At 44.8% G+C, this 21680-nt stretch overlaps 1 protein-coding gene across 3 annotated transcripts; it reads right to left on the bottom strand.

The window, feature by feature from the left end:
• Positions 1 to 4533: 4533 nt before the first annotated feature.
• topaz1 (testis and ovary specific TOPAZ 1) lies at positions 4534 to 20870 on the bottom strand. 3 transcript variants are annotated; one of them, XM_055876487.1, is made up of 20 exons: positions 20025 to 20870; positions 14941 to 18025; positions 14791 to 14858; positions 14499 to 14611; positions 14147 to 14196; positions 13863 to 13939; positions 13686 to 13750; positions 12799 to 12882; positions 12444 to 12507; positions 12117 to 12268; positions 11010 to 11099; positions 10592 to 10719; positions 9978 to 10038; positions 9713 to 9884; positions 8697 to 8803; positions 8432 to 8597; positions 8151 to 8303; positions 6354 to 6557; positions 6062 to 6245; positions 4534 to 5933 (listed from the first exon to the last, which is right to left on the bottom strand). In XM_055876487.1, exons 1-20 carry the CDS (start codon positions 20398 to 20400, stop codon positions 5732 to 5734), a joined length of 5601 nt encoding a protein of 1866 aa, XP_055732462.1. In that variant the 5' UTR covers positions 20401 to 20870; the 3' UTR covers positions 4534 to 5731. The 3 variants fall into 3 exon arrangements, with proteins under 3 accessions (XP_055732462.1, XP_055732463.1, XP_055732464.1); XM_055876488.1 differs by having other exon boundaries at positions 19299 to 20111; XM_055876489.1 differs by lacking the exons at positions 4534 to 5933; positions 6062 to 6245; positions 6354 to 6557 and having other exon boundaries at positions 8189 to 8303; positions 8562 to 8597.
• Between the last annotated feature and the right edge of the window lie 810 nt (positions 20871 to 21680).

The following is a 21680-nucleotide window of genomic DNA, read 5'->3' as shown; positions in this document are numbered from 1 at the left end:
CTTACCACCTGGGGGCAGCCTGTCAGGAAGTCCAGGATCCAGTTGCAGAGGAAGGTGTTTAGTCCCAGGGTCCTTAGCTTATTGATGAGCTTTGAGGGCACTATGGTGTTGAACGCTGAGCTGTAGTCAGTGAATAGCATTCTCACATAGGTGTTCCTTTTGTCCAGGTGCGAAAGAGCAGTATGGAGTGCAATAGAGATTGCATCATCCGTGGATCTGTTGGGAGGGTATGCAAATTGGAGTGGGTCTAGGGTTTCTGGGATGATGGTGTTGATGTGAGCCATGACCAGTCTTTCAAAGCACTTCATGGCTACAGACATGAGTGCTACGGGTCAGTAGTCATTTAAGCAGTGCTCTTGGGCACAGGGACTATGTTGGTCTGCTTAAAACATGTTGGTATTACAGACTCGGACAGGGAGAGGTTGAAAATGTCAGTGAAGACACTTGCCAGTTGGTCAGTGTATGCTCGCAGTACACATCCTGGTAACACAGTCTTCCGGAACAGCTTGTGCTCTCATGCATGTTTCAGTGTTATTTGCCTCGAAGTGAGCATAGAAGTAGTTTAGCTCATCTGGTAGGCTTGTGTCACTGGGCAGCTCTCGGCTGTGCTTTCCTTCGTAGTCTGTAATGGTTTGCAAGCCCTGCCACATCCGTTTAGCGTCAGAGCCGGTGTAGTACGACTCGATCTTAGTCCTGTATTGATGCTTTGCCTGTTTGATGGTTCGTCGGAGGGCATAGGGGGATTTCTTATAAGCTTCTGGGTTAGAGTCCCTCTCCTTGAAAGCGGCAGCTCTAGCCTTTAGCTCAGTGCGAATGTTGCCTGTAATCCATGGCTTTTGGTTGGGGTATGTACGTACGGTCACTGTGGGGACAACGTCATCGATGCACTTATTGATGAAGCCAATGACAGATCTGGTGTGCTCCTCAATGCCATCGGAGGAATCCCGGAACATATTCCAGTCTGTGCTAGCAAAACAGTCCTGTAGCTTAGCACCTGCTTCCTCTGACCACTTTTAAATTGATCTAGTCACTGGTGCTTCCTGCTTTAATTTTTGCTTGTAAGCAGGAATCAGGAGGATAGAATTATGGTCAGATTTGCCAAATGGAGTGCGAGGGAGAACTTTGTATGCGTCTCTGTGTGTGGAGTATAGGTGGTCCAGAGTTCTTTTTCCTCTGGTTGCACTTTTAACATGCTGATAGAAATTTGGTAAAACAGATTTAAGTTTCCCTGCATTAAAGTCCCCGGCTACTAGGAGCGCCGCCTCTGGGTGAGCGTTTTCTTGTTTGCTTATACAGCGGAATACAGCTCATTCAATGCTGTCTTAGTGCCAGCCTCTGACTGTGGTGGTATGTAAATGGCTACAAATAATACAGATGAAAACTCTCTTGGTAGGTAGTGTGGTCTACAGCTCATCATGAGATACTCTACCTCAGCCTCAAGACTTCCTTAGATATCGTGCACCAGCTGTTGTTTGCAAAAATACATAGACCGCCGCCCCTTGTCTTACCAGACGCCGCTGTTCTATCCTGCCGGTACATCGTATAACCAGCCAGCTGTATGTTGATATTGTCGTTGTTCTGCCGCGACTCCGTGAAGCAAAAGATGTTACAGTTTTTTATGTCCTGTTGGTAGTTTAATCTTCCGCGTAACTCGTCGATTTTATTCTCCAAAGATTGCACGTTTGCTAGCAGAATGGAGGGAAGTTGTTTCTTCAATCGCCTACAAATTCTCAGTAGGCAGCCCGACCTTCAACCCCTCTTTTACCGACTCCTCTTCACGCAGATAACAGTATTGGGGCCTGTACCCGAGGAAGCAGAATATCCTTCGCATCGGGCTCGTCAGAGTCATGAAAGGAAGAAAAGGATTCTGCTAGTCTGTGGTGAGTAATCGCAGTCCTGAAGTCTAGAATTTATTTTCGGTCATAAGAGACGGTAGCGGCAACATTATGTACAAAATAAGTAAAAAAATAAGTTACAAAGAAATGAACAAAAAACAAAACCGGCTGGAGGCATTTAAAACGTGTGCCTTCTTCTCCGGCGCCATGTTAACCATATTTGTTCATCAAAAATTGTGGATAACTCACCACAGGTTAATGAGAAAGGTGTGCTTGAAAGGATGGACATAACTCTGCAATGTTGGGTTGTATTGGAGAGAGTCTGAGTATTAAATCATTTTCCACACACAGTCTGTGCCTGTATTTAGTTATCATGCTCATGAGGTTCGAGAATCCACTCTTACATAGGTACGTGGTTGCAAACAGCATGATTTTCCAAGGCAAGAAACTCTGAGCGCAGCCCTATCCAGAAATCTGGCAGTGCCTTCTGATTAAATTCAATTTTCACAGAACCGCTTGTTGCAATGGGAAAATACCTGCGTAATTGCACACCAAGCTCACTCAGATGCTTTGCTATATCACATTTGACATTGTCCATAAGCTTGAGTTCATTTACACACAAAAAATTATACAATGATGGAAAGACCTGTGTGTTGTCCTTGTTAATGCAGACAGAAAAGAGCTCCAACTTCTTAATCATAGCCTCAATTTTGTCCCGCACATTGAATATAGTTGCGGAGAGTCCCTGTAATCCTAGATTCAGATCATTCAAGAGAGAAAAAACATCACCCACATAGGCCAGTCGTGTGAGAAACTCGTCATCATGCAAGCGATCAGACAAGTGAAAATGATGGTCAGTAAAGAAAACTTTAAGCTCGTCTCTAAATTTAAAAAAACGTGTCAATACTTTGCCCCTCGATAACCAGCGCACTTCTGTATGTTGTAAAAGCGTTACATGGTCGTAGCCCATATCATTGCATAATGCAGAAAATACACAAGAGTTCATGGGCCTTGCTCTAACAAAGTTAAGCATTTTCACTGTAGTGTCCAAAACATCTTTCAAGCTGTCAGACATTCCCTTGGCAGCAAGAGCCTCTCTGTAGATACTGCAGTGTACCCCAGTGGTGTCAGGAGCAACTGCTTGCATACACATTACCACTCCACTATGTCTCCCTGTCATGGTTTTTATGCCATCAGTACAGATACCAACACGTATTGACCACCAAAGTCCATTTGATGTTACAAAGTTGTCCAGTACTTAAAAAATATCCTCTCATGTTGTCCTGGTTTCCAGTGGCTGGCAGAAGAGGATGTCTTCCTTAATTGACCCCCCCATAAACATAACGGACATGTACAAGGAGCTGTGCCAGGTCTGCCAACTCATACATGCTGTAACGCATATAATTCACTGGCTTGTATGCAAAGCAGTAATTGTTTCAAAACATCTCCTGCCATGTCACTGATGCGTCGTGAAACAGTGTTGTTTGATGAAAGCATTGCCTGTAGTTTTTTTGTCCTTTCCCCCCAGCATTGTCCCAGCCATATCCACGGAAGCAGGAAGAATGAAGTCCTTAACAATAGTATGGGTGTTGCCTGTCCTAGCCACTCAGTAGCTCATCATATAAAACGCTTCTAGCCTCTTCTTATTAATGGTATCTGTTGCTTTTATACATGTCTTACAACTCAAAAGTCATCTTTATTCTCGCTCCAAAAACTCCTGTGGCTTATTTTTCAAATTGTCATGTTTCGTTTCTAAATGTCTGTGCAAGAGTGAAGGTTTCCCGTGAGAGAGTAACAGTAAATGTGATTGGATGCTAAATATTTGACTAGGCTACCTGTATTTGACATTGTGTTGTTATTTCCATGAACAGTGAAATGAGGCTACTCAGGTGAGAAAAAAACCTCACCTAAATGTATAGCCCCATTGGAAAATATAAATGTACTGTTTGAAAATGTAAAAAAAACAAATGTATTTTTTTGTATGTGAATCACATTTTTATTTGGCGTACCCCTGACAGCATTGCACCCCCGTTTGGGAATAACTGTTGTAATCAATGCGTTGGGAGACAGGGACTTGGTGTGGGTGAGGAGTCAGGCTGCAGTGTTTTGAACCATTTGGAGCTGGAAAGAGATGTGTCATTGGCATAGCATTGGAAGTCAAGGTTTAAGTGACAGAGGGTTTGACCAAGAGGGAGGATGTAGATGAAGAGTAAGGGAACCAGCACAGAGCCCTGGGGGATACCCAATATTACTGCAGCGGAGTCTGAGGTGTAGCCATTGAGGGAGATGTAGTGGGTCTGTTTTGTGAGGTATGATTGTAGGCAGGAGCAGTCAGAGCACATACACAGATTATCCCTGCAAGGGTTAAACCCACGATTTTGGCATTGCTAGCTCCTTTCCCCTTATCAACTGAGCCACATCTTGCCTGACGACTCACCCTGAATTGAATTCTGCTGCTCTATTAAAGATTGCAACATACATTCAGTGATTGGCTCATCTATAACAAAGAGTATCAAAATTGATAAGGTCGTCATGTAGGATGGCTCAACCCGTCAGTTTCTGGGACCAATCAGAGCAGTCAGAATATGTTCACATTCTAGGCAAAACCAGACTCCTCGTGGACATCAGTTTGGCTAGAGTGATATGGATGGGTAGCCAGGCAAGAGCCACACAAACACATTATTGTTACACACAAAAACAGAAGTCAGTCAGTAGTTTATTTTTCCTTTAAGAAATACAAAATAAGACTGAAACTAAATAGCTTCTAGACTGTTGTTCCAGAAAAACAATGTGTTTTACACAACCAAACATACCTACAGTAGAAGATGCTGAAATACTGTTCATCGCTAGAACCGGCGATACTTAGAACAGAGAACCAAGTTCTCGACAATCACTTTGAAGCACGAGAAGAATAGAATGATATAGCACTGGAAAAGGAAACAAATAGGAATGTAAAGAAATCAGGAAGGTCGTACACACTGATGTGATTCCAGCTAGGACCATTAGGTTAACTGGGATCAAAATGTCTGTTTGATATGATCTCACTGATTTTGAGACAGAGTTTTGGGACACGCTTTCTTTCTTTACAATAATATAGTACTGTTGTGAATTTATTCCATTAAAATGTAGCATGACAGAGCTGACTGACAAAAAAAACAACATTTTAGGCTTTTAAATCTGCTTAGAAACAAATGTTAAGGAAAATAAAAATTTTCTGAAACAAACCTTGTAGTCAAGTATGAATGGTACCCAGTTCAAAACCGACATTCTTTAATCTTTTTTTTTCTTTCTTACAAAACAGTAAAATCTAGCTTCACAAATGTTCAAGTGACTCAAATATGCAACAAAAAAGTGTTTAAAGAACATCAAGCTAAAATTAGAGAACTTTCAAATAAACCACATTTTCAAAACAAAATCTAGTCAAAGCCAAACAAACTTGGAAAGTTTTGTACTTTCTCTCTTCCATTCAACATCTCCTTTAAATTAAAACAATTTACAATGAAAAACTCAACATACAATAAAGTTTTGTAAAAAACAAACAATTATATGCAGTTCTGATAGTCTTTTCTTGATACAAATCCCTTGATCAGATTAGCCTGTAAAGTCTAGATGCTGTAGGTTAAAGTTTGAAGAGTGTCACACACACGGCCATGGAAGGGTTCAGTACAACCTTTTCCTGTTCCAAACCTTCCTGGTATTCCCAGAAAGAATATTGGATTGGAACATTGGTCGGTATTCCCAGAAAGAATATTGGATTGGAACATTGGTCGGTATTCCCAGAAAGAATATTGGATTGGAACATTGGTCGGTATTCCCAGAAAGAATATTGGATTGGAACATTGGTCGGTATTCCCAGGATGGGAACGTCGGTCAGTATTCCTGGGATGCTTTTATTCCTAGGAATGTGTCCAGACCTCATTGGCCCAGGTGTGGTTGTGTCGGAGCCAGCGGCGTGCGGTGTGTGTGTCGACCGTGAACAGCTGTTCCTGACAGGAGTTGACTGCTGTATAGTGGACGGTCAGTTTAGGGTTGGGGACGATCGCTGCAGAGAGGAGGCGACTGCCTGCCGCCAAGTACTCACTCTCACTGTCTCCTGTTCTGTAGAGGGAGAGAGAACCATTAGTATGTATAGTCAACTGCCAGTACTAGATACTCACTTTCAGTCTCCAGTCCTAAAGGAAAACGCATTTATGCGTGCCAACACACACACACACACACACACACACCTCTTGAGTGTGATGATGATGGACTGTGGTGTGCCTGTTGTGTTCAGGATGGTTGTAGTGTTGAGGGTGAGGACCATCTCAAAGGCCAGAGCTATCTCCATCTCCCCCAGGGAACAGGGAACGGTCAGTGCCAGAGAGCCTGGCACGGACTTCACACCAGGGTAATAGCCTAGACACAGGGCCTCTGAAACACACACACACGCTGCTCTCAAACTACAGTGTTTCCTAATAAAAAATACCAATCTTATTTTTGATAGATAAAACATGGTTATCTAGTACGTAATAGACTCACGTTTGAAGAGAGCTCTAGCCCGAAGCCAGATGTTTTGCTTGCCCAGTTTGTGCAGCAGAGTGTGCAGCAGAGGAGGGTCCACAGCCAGGCTCTTAGACAACATGAAACCCAGCGTGTCTGAGGCCACAGTCACAGTCTGTCTGTCGACACATGACTTGAGGTGATTGTTGAACAGACAGCCGTATATGGAGATGTCTGCTAGGTCTGGGAGAGGGTCACACACACATGGTTGGTAACGTCATAAATAAATGTGCAACTCACTGGTACCTCTTGGGCCAGATACACTACCGGTCAAAAGTTTTAGAACACCTACTCAGTCAAGGGTTTTTATTTTTTACATTGTAGAATAATAGTGAAGATATCAAAACTATGAAATAACATGTAATCTTGTAGTAACCAAAAAAGTGTTAAATCAAAATATATTTTATTTTTGAGATTCTTCAAAGTAGCCACCCTTTGCCTTGATGACAGCTTTGCACACTTGGCATTTGCTCAACCAGCTTCACGAGGTAGTCACCTGGAATGCATTTCAATTAACAGGTGTGCCTTCTTAAAAGTTAATTTGTGGAATTTATTTCCTTCATGCGTTTGAGCCAATCACTTGTGTTGTGACAAGGTAGGGGTGGTATACAGAAGATATCTCTACTTGGTAAAAGTCCAAGTAAGCAAAGAGAAAATGACAGTCCATTACTAAGACATGAACGTCAGTCAATATGAAAAATTTCAAGAACTTTGAAAGTGCAGACGCAAAAACCATCAAGCGCTATGAAGAAACTGGCTCTCATGAGGACCGCCACAAGAATGGAAGACCCAGAGTTACTTCTGCTGCAGAGGACATGTTCATTAGAGTTACCAGCCTCAGAATTTGCAGCCCAAATAAATGTGTCAGAGTTCAAGTAACAGACAACATGAACTGGTTCAGAGGAGACGGTGTCAAATTGCTGCAAAGAAACCACTACTAAAGGACACCAATAAGAAGAGACTTGCTTGGTCCAAGAAACACGAGCAATGGACATTAGACCGGTGGATATTTTTCCTTTGGTCTGGAGTCCTAATAGGAGATTTTTGGTGCCAACTGCCAAAAAAGATGCGGTGTGGGTGAACGGATGATCTCTGCATGTGTATTTCCCACCGTAAAGCATGGAGGAGGTGTGGGGGTGCTCTGCTGGTGACACTGATTTATTTGGGTTTAGTGGGACTATAGTTTTTTCCCCTTCCACAGGACAATGACCCAACACACCTTCAGGCTGTGTAAGGGCAAATTGACCAAGATTATTATTAATTTAAAAAAAAAATAATTTCACATTTATTTAACCAGGTAGGCTAATGGAGAACAAGTTCTCATTTACAACTGAAACCTGGCCAAGATAAAGGAGTGATGGTGCTGCATCAGATGACCTGGCCTCCACAATCTTTCGACCTCAACCCAATTGAGATGGTTTGGGATGAGTTAGACCGCAGAGTGAAGGAAAAGCAGCCAACAAGTTCTCAGCATATGTGGGAACTCCTTTAAGACTGTTGGAAAAGCATTCCAGGTGAAGCTGGTTGAGAGAATGCCAAGAGTGCAAAGCTGTCAAGGCAAAGGGTGGCTATTTGAAGAATGTCAAATATATTTAGATTTTTAAAACACTTATTTGGTTACTAGATGATTCCATATGTATTATTTCATAGTTTTGATGTCTTCACTATTATTCTACAATGTAGAAAATAGTCCAAATAAAAACCCTTGAATGAGTAGGTGTTCTAAAACTTTTTACCAGTAGTGTATGTTGGTGAGACAGTTGGGTGTGTGTGTACCTGCAGGTTCCTTAAGACCAGGCAGGTTAGTGAGGACCTCCAGTGTGTCTCTGTGGGATGTTATCTCAGCCAGTCGAACCAGAACCGTTGTTCTCTCTGCTACGTCCTCCACCGAACACGGCCACACACACGAACTCAGGAACCACTCGTTATCTACAAAACACACCAGAGGTCTGAAATATCAAACACACGCCTTGTTCCATCACTTGAAACTTGATTACCTGTGTGTGTGTGTTACATGTTTAACTTGGAGTGAGAGTGTGTGAGAGTGCATTCGTTACATCGGAGTGTGTTGAGTGCCCCCTCTACACTGTCGCTCCTAAGGAAGAGTTCTGTAGCTATTGTGATCAGGTGACAGCGAGAAGCTCCATCCTCGTTACCGAACAGTCCCTTCAGAGTGGAGTAGTTTACCTTTAACCTGGATAACACATCCACCAGCCTCCGGCCCTTCACACACACAGAGAGAACACATACACACCAATATTACAGACCACATCAGCTACACCAGCCTTTGATCCAGAGTGTGAGAGAAACACACACAGTTACCTTGGCCCATTGTTGTGTCTTGTGGTATCTGAACATCAGAGAGACTCCTATTCTCCCCAGGAAGCTCTTGATCAGACCATCCTCCCAGTCCTCTGTCTCCTGGTACACTGGAACAGAGAAGAAAACTAACTACTGAAGAAAAATAGTAAAACTGTTAATTGTTGCGTTTTTATGAGTTACAGTTCATTAGGAAATCAGTCAATTGCAATCATTACATTAGGCCCTAATCTATGGATTTCACATGACTGGGAAGGGGCACAGCCATGGGTTGGCATAGGACCACCCACAAGGGAGCCAGGCCCAGCCAATCATAATAAGTTTTTCCCCACAAAAGGGCTTTTTTTACAGACAGAAATTCTCTTTAGTTTCATCAGCTGTCCAGGTGGCTGGTCTCAGACAATCCCGCAGGTGAAGAAGCCGGATGTGGAGGTCCTGGGCTGGCGTGGTTACTCGTGGTCTGTGGTTGTGAGACCAGTTGGACGTACTGGAAAATCTCTAAAACGACGTTGGAGGCAGCTTATATAGAGAAATAAACATTCAATTCTATGGCAGCAGCTCTGGTAGACATTCCTTCAGTCAGCATGACAATTGCATGCACCCTCAAAACTTGAGACATCTGTGGCATTGTGCCCTGTTAAAATTGCACATTTTAAAGTGGCCTTTTATTGTCCACAGCACAAGGTACACCTGTGTAATGATCATGCGTTTTAATCAGCTTCTTGAAATGCCACACCTGTCAGGTGGATGGATTATCTTCTCCTATGCCAAATGTTCACTAACAGGGATGTAATGTTCACACCAAGTAGAGAAATCTATTTTTTGTGCATTTGGAACATTTCTGGGATCTTTTATTTCAGCTCATGAAAACACTGCATGTTGTGTTTATATTTTTGTTCAGTATAATATCATCGCAAGCCTAGGTCTCCTGGTACACTGGAACAGAGACAACTAATACATCCTTATTCATTAATTCATTATCAATACTCAAAGACCTGTCTGTCTCTGTAGTGTCTCACCTGTCTCAGTGAAGGAGGCGAAGGGCAGGGCCAGTCTGTCTTTGTCCCCCTCGAGCAGCGCTATGGCAACGCAGCCGCTGAAGTGCTGTAAGTCGACAAGACTTCTGTGGGAGTGGCATATAGAGCGGAAGACTACACCCAACCTCCCCCAGTCCTCCTGCTGGGAACACAACTAGAGGGAAAGGAAGGAGAGCGAGAAATGTGCCAAAATGATTACATTTAGATCAAACAAGCAACAGAACTAGGAGAGAGAAAAATACTTCACCTCCACGAGAGCATGGGCCAGACTCAGCGCTTCAGGAGTGGGCGCTTCAGTGTTCATCGACCTGGAGTGATGGACAAGTCAAACAGCGAATCGACCAAAACCAATGACAAGATAAAACCTGGGCTGCGTTCAGTACGAAAAAACGATGTGCAATGTTAAAATCCACAGAAACGGTACTGTACGACCAAGTTCAATAACAGTATGATTATATGGCGGCCTAGAGATTGTGTAATGCACGAGTTTTGCAATTTCTAATGGCCACACCCATATTGATCAGCCTAGCATCCTGTCCAGAGGGTGTACTTGTACATCATGCTACAGAAACAGGAGATCTTCTCCTATGAGCCGAAGGCTACTTAGTTTATATTGATCTTGCGACACCTCGCCACACCCCACCAAACGTGCCTCAAAGGCTTTTGAAGAACGGTGCACACCGTTTTGGGGAAACGTCGCGTTCAGTACAAACCATCACGCAACGTAGTAAACGTTAAATCGAACTGAACGCACCCATGGGTTTCTCAGCCAGATCCTAAAACAGGCTTGGGTTGCCAGGTACAGGACTGACCCGACAGTGTGTGTAAGATGTATGTGAAGTGTGTGTAGGATAGACTCACCTGTGGTTGCCAGGTTTAGTTGTGTAATTCTCAGGTGAGTCTGCTGGGTGGTATTGTGGCGACTGAAGGAACATGTGTAGGACACGCTCACATTGGTCCACATTTAACCCCAAGCCTGCATCCACCATCTGAACTCACACCATTTAGATCAGCAGGGTCACACTCTTTACTTAAAACAAATAAAACTGACAAACAACAAGTCAGCTTCAGTGGACACACACCAGAGGAGGCTGGTGGGAGGTGCTATAGGTGGAAAGGCTCATCGTAATGGCTGGAATAAATGGAATGAAGTCAAACAAGGTTTCTATATGTTTGATAACATTCAATTTATTCCATTCCAGCCATTACAATGAGCCTTTCCTCCCTATAGCTTATCACACAATCCTCCACTGACAAACAGACACATACACCTTAGTACCTTAGAGGTGAGTTGAATGAGTTCAGGTAAGACGGATTGGTCTTTCTCTCCCACATAGTCAAACAGAGCCAGGAGAAACGCTGGACTGGGCTAGATGGGGGAGAGGGACAGTCAAATAAAACCTGTTTGCTTTGCTGACCACTAGGGGTGTAATGGTACACGTATTCGTACTGAACCGTTCCTGCACAGGGACCTTGGTTCGCACACGAATGAATATATAAAAACAATCTACTAAAACACTAGGCCTATAGGCTATGCCTACGCTGCATTGATACCATTGCCTCAAGTAACTGAGCTGAAAAACATTTGTAGGGCATTCTGTTAAAACTAGAGCCTATACGCACATAATAGAAATTATAATCTTAACTGGCACATTCCTTTTGTGAAGCGCTGCCGGGAACTAGTACTGTACGATGGCGAGTGGTGGGGGTCGATCCTCCATCATAGTTTAAATCTCCAGTTTGTGAACATTTTGGCTTCACAGTAGATTACAACGGCGATGGACAGAGAGTTGCTGATAAAACATTAACAGTATGTCACCACTGCTCAACGCGAATAGCCTATGCAGAGTGGCGCGTGTAGCTTGTCGGTCAATCACAAGTCTTCAAAACGGCACTATAGTCAGAGCCTCTGCGTGCAGCAAAGCAAGTAAGGAGATGATGTAATCAAAGGAAATTGTTGACTTAAATGAAACTATTATGCTACAAACGACCAAGAGTCAACAGGTAGGCAGCTACTTAATCTAAATGGAGGTGTTATTTGTAACTGTAGGACAGGGAGAAAGCACATGCAGCCTCAATTAGCCTAGCTAGCTAAATTAGCCAACTTGCTTTCTCAGTTTGATACAGCCAAAACAGGTACTACTTAATCATATCGGATGATAAATAAGCTCAGTTATTTTACTAGCTTGACTCAGCTTGGTTGGTTGCTCTCCCTCCTCCTCGCTCCCTGTGTCACTCACATTACACACACAGCAAGGCCCCTCCGTCGCCTGCTAGAGCATGTCTCCCTCGCACATTACCACCTCTGGTTATTAAAGTAGCTAAAAAAATATACTTTTCTGCTGCTTCCCTCAATAAAATCAGTGTAGTTTGTGTGTGTTCGTACCAGTATGTTGTGGGCGGTGCTGACGTGCAGCACCGTGATGATGTCAGACAGAAAGCCAGCTTTGAGCAGAGCGGCCAGGAGAGAATTCAGGACCAGAGGGGTGTGGTAGACTCCTGGAGGACTGAACTGGTAGTACGACGTAAACACTGACACTGAAGGGAGATGGACGGAGGTATGAAAGCAGAGAGAAGGGACACGGACTGTAAGCAAGAGCAGGACAGTGAAGCGTGTCAAAGAACGATCCATCTGTGTTGTTCATGCATCTACCTCAGTCAGATATGTCCGAGGAGCAATCAGCACTACAATTTAATCAAAACACACACTAACCTGCCCTCTGCAGACAGACAGGGTTGGAAGACCTGACGAACCTCAGCACCGTCTCCACACAGAACTAGAAGAAAATAAAACGCATTAAATAGTCAAGACATAACACTCAGCAATCTTGACATGGAAAGAATTCACAAGTCAACCAATGGACACCATCATATCCATTAATCCTTCCAGTTGGCATGAACATTACTATTAAAGCTCAAGTTCTTAATCACAAGCAGAGGGTGCTCTTACATCAGCAGTGCTACCAATTTGGACTACAGCACAATTTATTTTCCATAGGTAAATGTTTTTGCTACGGTGCACCATAATGAAGAGGACCCAGGTGGTTATGGAGGCAGTAGCAGCCTACCTTCTCGTCTCCTCTCTTGGGCACATGGAGGAACCAACAGGTCTTATGGAAACAGTCTGACATGCTGAAATAGTACTTGCAATACTGAGGGAGGAGAGGGAATGGAGCAGAGGGAGGAAGGGAATGGAGGAGAGGGAGGAAGGGAATGGAGGAGAGAGGGAATGGAGCAGAGGGAGGAAGGGAATGGAGGAAAGAGGGAATGGAGCAGAGGGAGGAAGGGAATGGAGGAAAGAGGGAATGGAGCAGAGGGAGGAAGGGAATGGAGGAGAGAGGGAATGGAGCAGAGGGAGGAAGGGAATGGAGGAGAGAGGGAATGGAGCAGAGGGAGGAAGGGAATGGAGGAGAGGGAGGAAGGGAATGGAGGAGAGGGAATGGAGCAGAGGGAGGAAGGGAATGGAGGAAAGAGGGAATGGAGCAGAGGGAGGAAGGGAATGGAGGAGAGGGAGGAAGGGAATGGAGGAGAGAGGGAATGGAGCAGAGGGAGGAGAGAGGGAATGGAGCAGAGGGAGGAAGGGAATGGAGGAGAGGGAGGAAGGGAATGGAGGAGAGAGGGAATGGAGCAGAGGGAGGAAGGGAATGGAGGAGAGGGAGGAAGGGAATGGAGCAGAGGGAGGAAGGGAATGGAGGAGAGGGAGGAAGGGAATGGAGGAGAGAGGGAATGGAGCAGAGGGAGGAAGGGAATGGAGGAGAGAGGGAATGGAGCAGAGGGAGGAAGGGAATGGAGGAAAGAGGGAATGGAGCAGAGGGAGGAAGGGAATGGAGGAAAGAGGGAGGAGAGAGGGAATTCATCAAATCTTTTTTTTTTTATGGATAACTAGGACAATTCATAAAAGTATATTTGTATAAAGACAAATATGAGAAGTAGTTTTATTATGAGAGGTAGTTACACTGTCAAATTGTCTTTGAGGGCCGGTGTCTGCTGCCGCTGGGTCTTTACATGAGGTTGTATGTCCTATGGAACACCACATGAGTCAGTTCTCTCTGCCTTCTCAACGGCTTCACATCAAAGCTGTACAGATACAAGTTTTCATTATGTATCGTGGATGTTGTGTTTTCCCCCTCACCATTGCACCAGGAGTCTCCAGTCATCAGATAAGGCAGTGCGCTCTTAAATGAGTTCAGAGACTGGATGGCCTTGGCCCTGCAACACAACTTAATCATCATTCTCCTTCAACTCTGAACCATCATCGCCACCACTACCCTTCTCAACCATCATCATCTCTGATAGAAGTGCAGTGGTATGAAAGGAATGAAGTATTGATGAACAGTATTATTGCAGTAGAGGTGTAGTGTTGGTTGGAGTAGGCCTACATGGTATATTGTGTTAGCCAGTGTAACAGTCATATACCTCTCAGAGATCTCTGCCTTCATTGGCATGTAGTTGTAGTCAGTTCCACCCTGCTCAAACACACAATACAGCAATGTCACAATTGTACTTATTCAAAAGCATTTTTTTCCCTGAATTGACCCCAATCATGGTTTATGCTATGAGCATCTCTCCCTCTGCATATATATATCTGTAAATTGTAGATCCTCACCGTACTGCAAGTCAGCTTATACTCCATATTCTGTATGCTGTCTATGTGGCTGTAATCTGTTAGTACAATGTCTATTGCAGGCAGCACCTATTCACTGAGTCAAATTCTGGATATTGGTAAATGTACTTGGTGAATAAAGTGATTTTGATGCTATGAGCTGACCTGGTCTGGATGTAACACGTGGACAGTAGGGGGCCAGCTGTTGCTGTGGACCAGGGCAGGCTTAGGGTTGGAGCTGGCTACAGGTCTCCAAGACCGTCCTGCATTCTCCTCATCTAAACACAAAACACACATTACAACAGGTTTACACTATCATCTCATTTTAAAAAGGTAATTATTGACCGACAAAGAGATTTATCAGAATTTCACACTAGTTGGTTTTCAGTCTTTCCATAGTTTATATTGTGTGTGTGTACACACACACACTTCTATTGACCCTTTCAGAGGCACAAACCTTTAAAGTGGATAATTCTTCTCTGGTCGGTCTTAGAACCAGGAGGCCCATCTGTACCCGTGGTGGAGCTATAAGACAAAACAGAGAGAGAGCATTTTCAAAGTCCTGTATAAGAGGTAGCTAACAAATTCTAACTTAAAACAATCATACCTTTTCTCAGTGGCCCATGAGGGACCTGCACCCGTGAGTAGTAGGGCTCTCCCTGCCCCAATGGTGGTCCTGGCTCTAGCGGCCCTTTGTCCCCTGGTTGACCCCCGCATGGGGTCACGGTCCTGAGGCAAGCTGCCAAACAGCTCTGGGTCATCCAGGAGAACATCCACAAGCAGGATGTCCTGCTCATAGGCTGTGAACTCATCCAAGAGGTCAGCTTTGGGGTCACTATCCAGCTTGACCTTTAACCCTGCCCTGACTTCTACTTCCTGGTGTTGAGTGTGTGACCCGGACGAGGAAGGAGTGCCGGCTTCCTGGTTCTCAGACGTGACCTTAGTACAGGAGGTGGACTGATTATGATGATCGACATCTTTATCAGTACAGGGCTGGGTTCTAACAGGCTCTAGTGTCCCATCTCCAGAAGACTGTGATTTCCCCTCTTCACCACATGTACCATCATCTTCATCAGTGGAGGTTGCCTGGGCCTGTGTTCCAACATCTACTGCACTGGACAACTTCTCTTTCTGATCTACAAAGTCATCGTCCTCTTCTGAGTAGCTCTGTGTCTGCAGCATCAGGCGTGTTATGCACAGCATTGGTGTTTGACCTCCAAGAATCCCAGGGGCGAGGTTACTGATCGTGGCCACCACAGCCTCTCTCTCTTTGGGCTTGCCGAGCGACAAGCCTCCCTGTGTGCTCTTCTGCTCTGGACGCTGCTGCTCCTGCTTCTCTGGACTGGAGGACTCACTGCCTGGTAAAACCAAAACCTTCAGTTCTCCACTCGCAGTCACCTCTCCTTTTATTTCATCTCCCTCTCTTCTCTGCACCTCCACTCCCTCTGCCTTTCTTTTTTCTTGAGGCAGAAGTGAGAAGCTGGATGAGAGAAAGGAGGATTCAGCTGAAAGACAGGAGAAATCTGGTGGAAGAGGGGATGACTCTGCTGAGTGAAAGGAGTCTGAGTGAGACGTGTCTGTCTTACTGTCCACAGCTGACGGGGAGGAGGTTGCATTGAACATAGCCTCACCTTCATCCTTCCTCCGAGGGGAGGAGGGAGTAGGAGAGGAGGGTGGTGGGGATGTCTCTATGCTTTGGGATGCAGATGAGAACAGAAGAAAGGCGGCGGTGGCTGTGTCTATGTCACTACCGAGGCCTATAGGAGGGGGGGTGGAGGCTGTCTCACCGCCGCCACTGACTTTAGGTGGAGGGAAGGTTGAGACAGAGTCAGTTTTGGGTGGAGAGAGGCAAGAAACGGTGTCTGTGTCAGTTTGAGAAAGGCTGGAGGAAACAGAAAAAACTTTATCAGTTTCACTGTGGTTTTTGGGTGGGGTGAGGAGGGTGGAGATGGTGGGAGCTTCAGGTGGAGGGGAGATGGAAGCTTTGTTGCGATGGAGACCCCTAGTTCTGAGTTGGGACTTTGGCTTCTTGTGACACAGGGGGTGGTATGGGTACACCTTGCTTGAAGTGTCAGGAGAGAGTGAACACCGGGTCACGCTCTCATCCTCTTCTCCTCCTCCTATTCCATTGCTCATGACTTTCTCTTCCATCATATTTCCCTCTCCCTCTTCTACATCTCCCTTCATCCCATTCCTATGAGCATAGACCTGGTAGCTTGTCTGTGGAGTGTATTCAGAGACTGTACAGTGAGAGGTGAGAACTCCGGTTCTCTCAGCCCTCACCAGTGAGTCTCCATATCCGTTCATCGAGGCTCCATTAACACAGCCCACAGCTGATGACTCAGACTCCCCTGGAGGTGTCAGTGGTCCATTAGCGTTGAGAACTGATGATGTCACAGGGAGTGACTGTGCAGAATCAGGTTTGGGGAAGGGCCAGGAGAGGTAGGTGCGTGCACAGGACAGGTGCAGCCTCTTCATGTAGGCCACCACTCTACGACAGGAGAACAGGTCTTGCTCCTCAGTGTCACTGTCAGAGGGGGGGTCTACCCCCACTCCGTTCTCCACGGACCAGGGAGACAGCATCCCGTTGGCAGGGGACTCCAGTGACTTGTCACCTCCCCCAGGCCCAACCCTCCAGCCTCCATCCCGTGCCATCAACTGGTGTGATCTCACAGGAGCATCTGTAGCGTTGCTATGACTACGACTGACATGACTTGTGTGAAAATACGGCGGGATGTCACATGGCATCTCCGACCACGTCCGACTGTCTTCGAGGGAAGCTATAGCTATCCCAGGCTCCAGTTCTGGTTCGCTTGGACTAGATTGTTTTTGCTCCATTATGTCTCCGTGGACATAACCCAATCTCATCCGCTTAGCGACTGGCTTTCCTGTTTCTATGTCATCACTTCCTGTTCCAGAGTCTTCAAGAATGCCTCTGTCATGCGTTCCAGCCCCGCTTGACCCCCTGCTCACCTGCTGCTTACCTAGTGAGAGACAAGCAAAACCATTGGTGGATGCTTCAGACATCCCGCCCTCCGAGGCAGCGAGAGATGCAGAACGATTTGACTCAGTCAATCCGTGCGCCCCCATGTGCATGCACTGGTGAATTTCAGTCGGCGTCAGAAGCTGACCATTCTTCCCACACTGAGAACAGTGATACGACTTCTTTCTACTAAGGCGCTCCCCAATCGTCTCAAGCCCATGGCTCCCTCCGCTGCGACAACTAGGCCCTAACAGACTAACTTCGCTCCGATAGTCCCACTTGAAACAATGCACTACTTTGGAAGTCAGGAGCTGGGCCGGCAGCAGGCAGGAAAAGCCCCCAACCGAGACGTCACATACTTGAGCTACATCGCAGAGCTTGACCTTGGGGTACCTCCCTATCCAGATCACCAGCTTCTTGGGGGCCTTAATGGTGGAGGTGAAATTCTTCCTGGTTTTAACCCTGACCTTAGGCTGCTCAAGCCCCACTACTCTGCTGAGGACGCTGGCCCTGCCTCTGCCTGTCACTCCAACTCCTACTGGCTCAACCCTGGTCAGCTTCCTTCTCTTAGGGGGTGTGTATTTAATTTCTCCACACAGGGCGCAGCACAAGGATTTGACCACTCTCCTGACTGACCGCTGTGGACAGGATGGCGAGCTGACAGGGTGTTTGGGGCGATGGCGTGTAACAATGGGACTCCTATCAATATCTGGAAGCGGAGATGAACACCGTCAGTTGATCTAAGTTATTTTAAGCTGACTATGGGTGTATCTCAATAGTTTCAACTAGCTTCCTCTCCTTGACTCCTCTCCTTCATTTAACCTCACTAGAACATTGGACCGCCTACCAGGGAAAGGCCAACACTTGTACATTTTTTTGACATCAGTGCAAATGAAGGGAAGGAGACGAGGGGGGGGAAAGGAGATGAGGGAAGGAAAGGAGATGAGGGGAGGAAGTCAATTACCACTATTGAGTTGCAACCTATAAGCTAAGTAGTCTGAAAATGCATCTACTTCAACCAATGACATATAAACCCTGGATTGCTGATGCTATGTATTAGCCATTGAGGGGCTTTGAAGCAACCGGTTGGCCATATTGGCACTCCAGGAAAAGCAGTCCTCCATAGGAATGAATGGAATTCTATATTACTTAAATTAAATGTTTCAAGGACAAAATTACATGTATTTAAGTATTTTTGTTGTAGTGGGGACAGTAAGATTAGCACTAAAATATATATTCTTTTAAATAAATGTTGTTTTGTTTTTATGTTTAGCTCACATAATATAATTTAAAAGTATGCATTGAGGTGTAATAGAATAAACGTGTCAGAAACGTAGACATTGTAGAGTTGTGCCAAGATGGCTGCACGGTGGCTTCAATACAGCGCCTCCTGTCAGTCATCCAGGGTTTATACACAGACTTCAACTCATTTTACCATAAATAACGTGGAGATTAATTGGAATCTAGCGTACATCAGTTACGATCAATTGAAATCAGGCTCAAGCGTCATAAGTTATAACTAGATCACTTTCATGGGTTGATCAAAGCTGAATTACCAATACAGACTTCTCAATGCATTACTACAAATTCATACAACTTTAAAGCTATCTAGTCAGTTAGCCATGTGAAATAAATGCCCGCTAGTCATCAACTGTCTCCTGGCAAGCAAGAAATGCAGACTGCGTGGAGCACAGCATTCATAATGTAATTTTGGTCGACAAGGTAACAGACATTTCAGAAGCAACAGCAAACTGAGCTTGCCTCAACAGTGACGTTTCATTCATTGCCACGTTGCTGCAAGTGGAGTTAGCGCCAGAGTGAGCGGTACTGATTACAAGCCAGCTAGCTAGCTTAAATGCTAGTGGGCTAGCTACCTATACCTAGCATGTTGAGGCAGGCTAGCTTGCAAACGAAACCAGTCAATCACATTATCGATGCAGTGCTCCATTCAATACGATACAATTGTAAAAAATGTATCTTACTTGAAATCCCATTAAGTAGGGAGAGTGCCCTTTTTACGGCGTGGCCAGCATCCCCTTCGGTAGATTCTGCACCTCCTCGTTCTGTCCCTGCACTTGCAGCGGACGTTGCAGATTGTAAATTCTCAACTTCAAACTTTCCTTCCCTCCCTTGCGCTTTCGCAAGTTTCAAAGCAGCACTCACCGGGTTATTGGTTCTTTTTCGTGACTGAGCTGGAGACTGCTCTTCAACTGCCTTGACTGACTCTAAACAAGAGACGTTCCTCTTGCGCTCTATTGATCGTGTTCTTCTCAGCACAGATTTTCTAGTTTTCTTGGCCAATGTCGCTGGGGGCATGCCAGCAGCAACATCTCGAGTATTGACAGCTGCACCGCACGCTCTCACTCTGGACTTCACCGATAGGTCGCTCTCTATGTAATAAGAAACGCGCCTAGAGTTTTTACCCTTGGAAATTGCTTGGTTAAAAGTATTGATTTTATCAGTCAGTTCGTAGGAGCCCTCGCTGCCAAAGGACACCGCGAACTGCAGCCTGCAACATAGTTCTTTCTTATGCCCCGCTGTCACCCTATTCGGCCTAGTTGAAGATGTACTTCTTGTGTGAGGTCCCCTGACTTTAGCCTATACATATTTGCTTCTAGTATATGGCCCATCTACTTTCACCTCAAAGTAATTCCCAGTGCTCAAATGCCCATTGTATTTAAAATAATTTATCTTGGACAACTCCATACCTTCACATTCAGTCAATGGTGGTGACCTCTGTTCCCCACTGTCTGCTGGCACCGCAGTTGTTTTTCCGACAGCTGTCTCACTCGCAAGGTGCCCCTTTTCTGTCCCCAAGTATGGGGGGAAATTATGATTTTCGGATTTCAAAACTGAGGATTCAGTGTTCCCCAAAACAAAAGCATCCTTCGTTTTCAATTCGCTGTTTTGTGAAGAGCATTCCAGAGTTTTCCTGATGCGGTTAGGATCGCCATGTGTCTCGCCGGTTGGCGAGTACAACACTTTGAATGGCCGTCTCCGTCTGGGCACGATTGGCAGTCCATTATTGCCTTCAACTTTCAGTACGCTTCGATTTAATTTTACCCTCCCTGTAGATGGGAGCATGGTCGCATTTCAGAGCTATTTTATCAGCGAACACGAAAAATATTTTATTTGCACCGTTTTTTCTTTACTTTTTGTCTGTCAATGCGTTATTAGAGTTTGATAAACCTTGCTGAAAAAATCTGTTCAAAAGCTAACTTTGAAAGAAAAAATGTAAACCAAAATTGTCACTTCCCACGAATAAAATAAACGTATGTTTAACTTAGGCCACGGGAAATACCATGCATGGGCTATAAGTATTTGTCGGATGATAAATAAATAACACAACTGTCAAATTCAGACGCTGGCTAGTAGGCCAAAATCGCTCCATTCAATTTCGATGCAAATTCAGAATTAGTAGGGCTAAGTGATAAGAATGTCACCGAAATTAGTAGTCCTACAGGATTTGTTTACAGAAATTATTCTAATAAACAAATCTAGTTTTAAACGTTCTCGTTAATTGAAAATGTTATGTAGAGCCTGTCCAGGCTAGCTCTCCCTGCCTCATTTCCAATTTAAATCACACCTGTTGCAGTGAGCTTGATGCTATCCTACTGGGCATGCGCATAGCCACGAACGTCCGACATCGCTCTAATTTCATTTGTTGTCAAATTTACATCAATTTTCTTAGATACTGTAGGCTAGGCTACATTTTTCATTTAGTCTATCATATCTAAGAAAGTCAAACCTAATTAATTTTTTATTTTGTTTTTATTTCACCTTTATTTAACCAGGTAGGCAAATTGAGAACACGTTCTCATTTACAATTGCGACCTGGCCAAGATAAAGCAAAGCAGTTCGACACATACAACAACACATAGTTACACATGGAGTATAACAAACATACAGTCAATAATACAGTGAAAAATAAGTCTATATACAATGTGAGCAAGTGAGGTGAGATAAGGGAGGTGAAGGCAAATAAAATATATTAATAAATAAAAATATAAAAAAGGCCATGGTGGCGAAGTAAATACAATATAGCAAGTAAAAAAACACTGGAATGGTTGGTTTGCAGTGGAAGAAGGTGCAAAGTAGAGATAGAAATAATGGGGTGCAAAGGAGCAAAATAAATAAATACAGTAGGTAAAGAGGTAGTTGTTTGGGCTAAATTATAGATGGGCTATGTACAGGTGCAGTAATCTATGAGCTGCTCTGACAGCTGGTGCTTAAAGCTAGTGAGGGAGATAAGTGTTTCCAGTTTCAGAGATTTTTGTAGTTCGTTCCAGTCATTGGCAGCAGAGAACTGGAAGGAGAGGCGGCCAAAGGAAGAATTGGTTTTGGGGGTGACCAGAGAGATATAC

The sequence above is a fragment of the Salvelinus fontinalis genome, chromosome 22 (assembly GCF_029448725.1).
Source record: "Salvelinus fontinalis isolate EN_2023a chromosome 22, ASM2944872v1, whole genome shotgun sequence".
Classification (NCBI taxonomy): domain Eukaryota; kingdom Metazoa; phylum Chordata; class Actinopteri; order Salmoniformes; family Salmonidae; genus Salvelinus; species Salvelinus fontinalis.
Note: the sequence above shows the minus strand (reverse complement) of the source record. Positions and strands in the feature narration are given on the sequence as shown.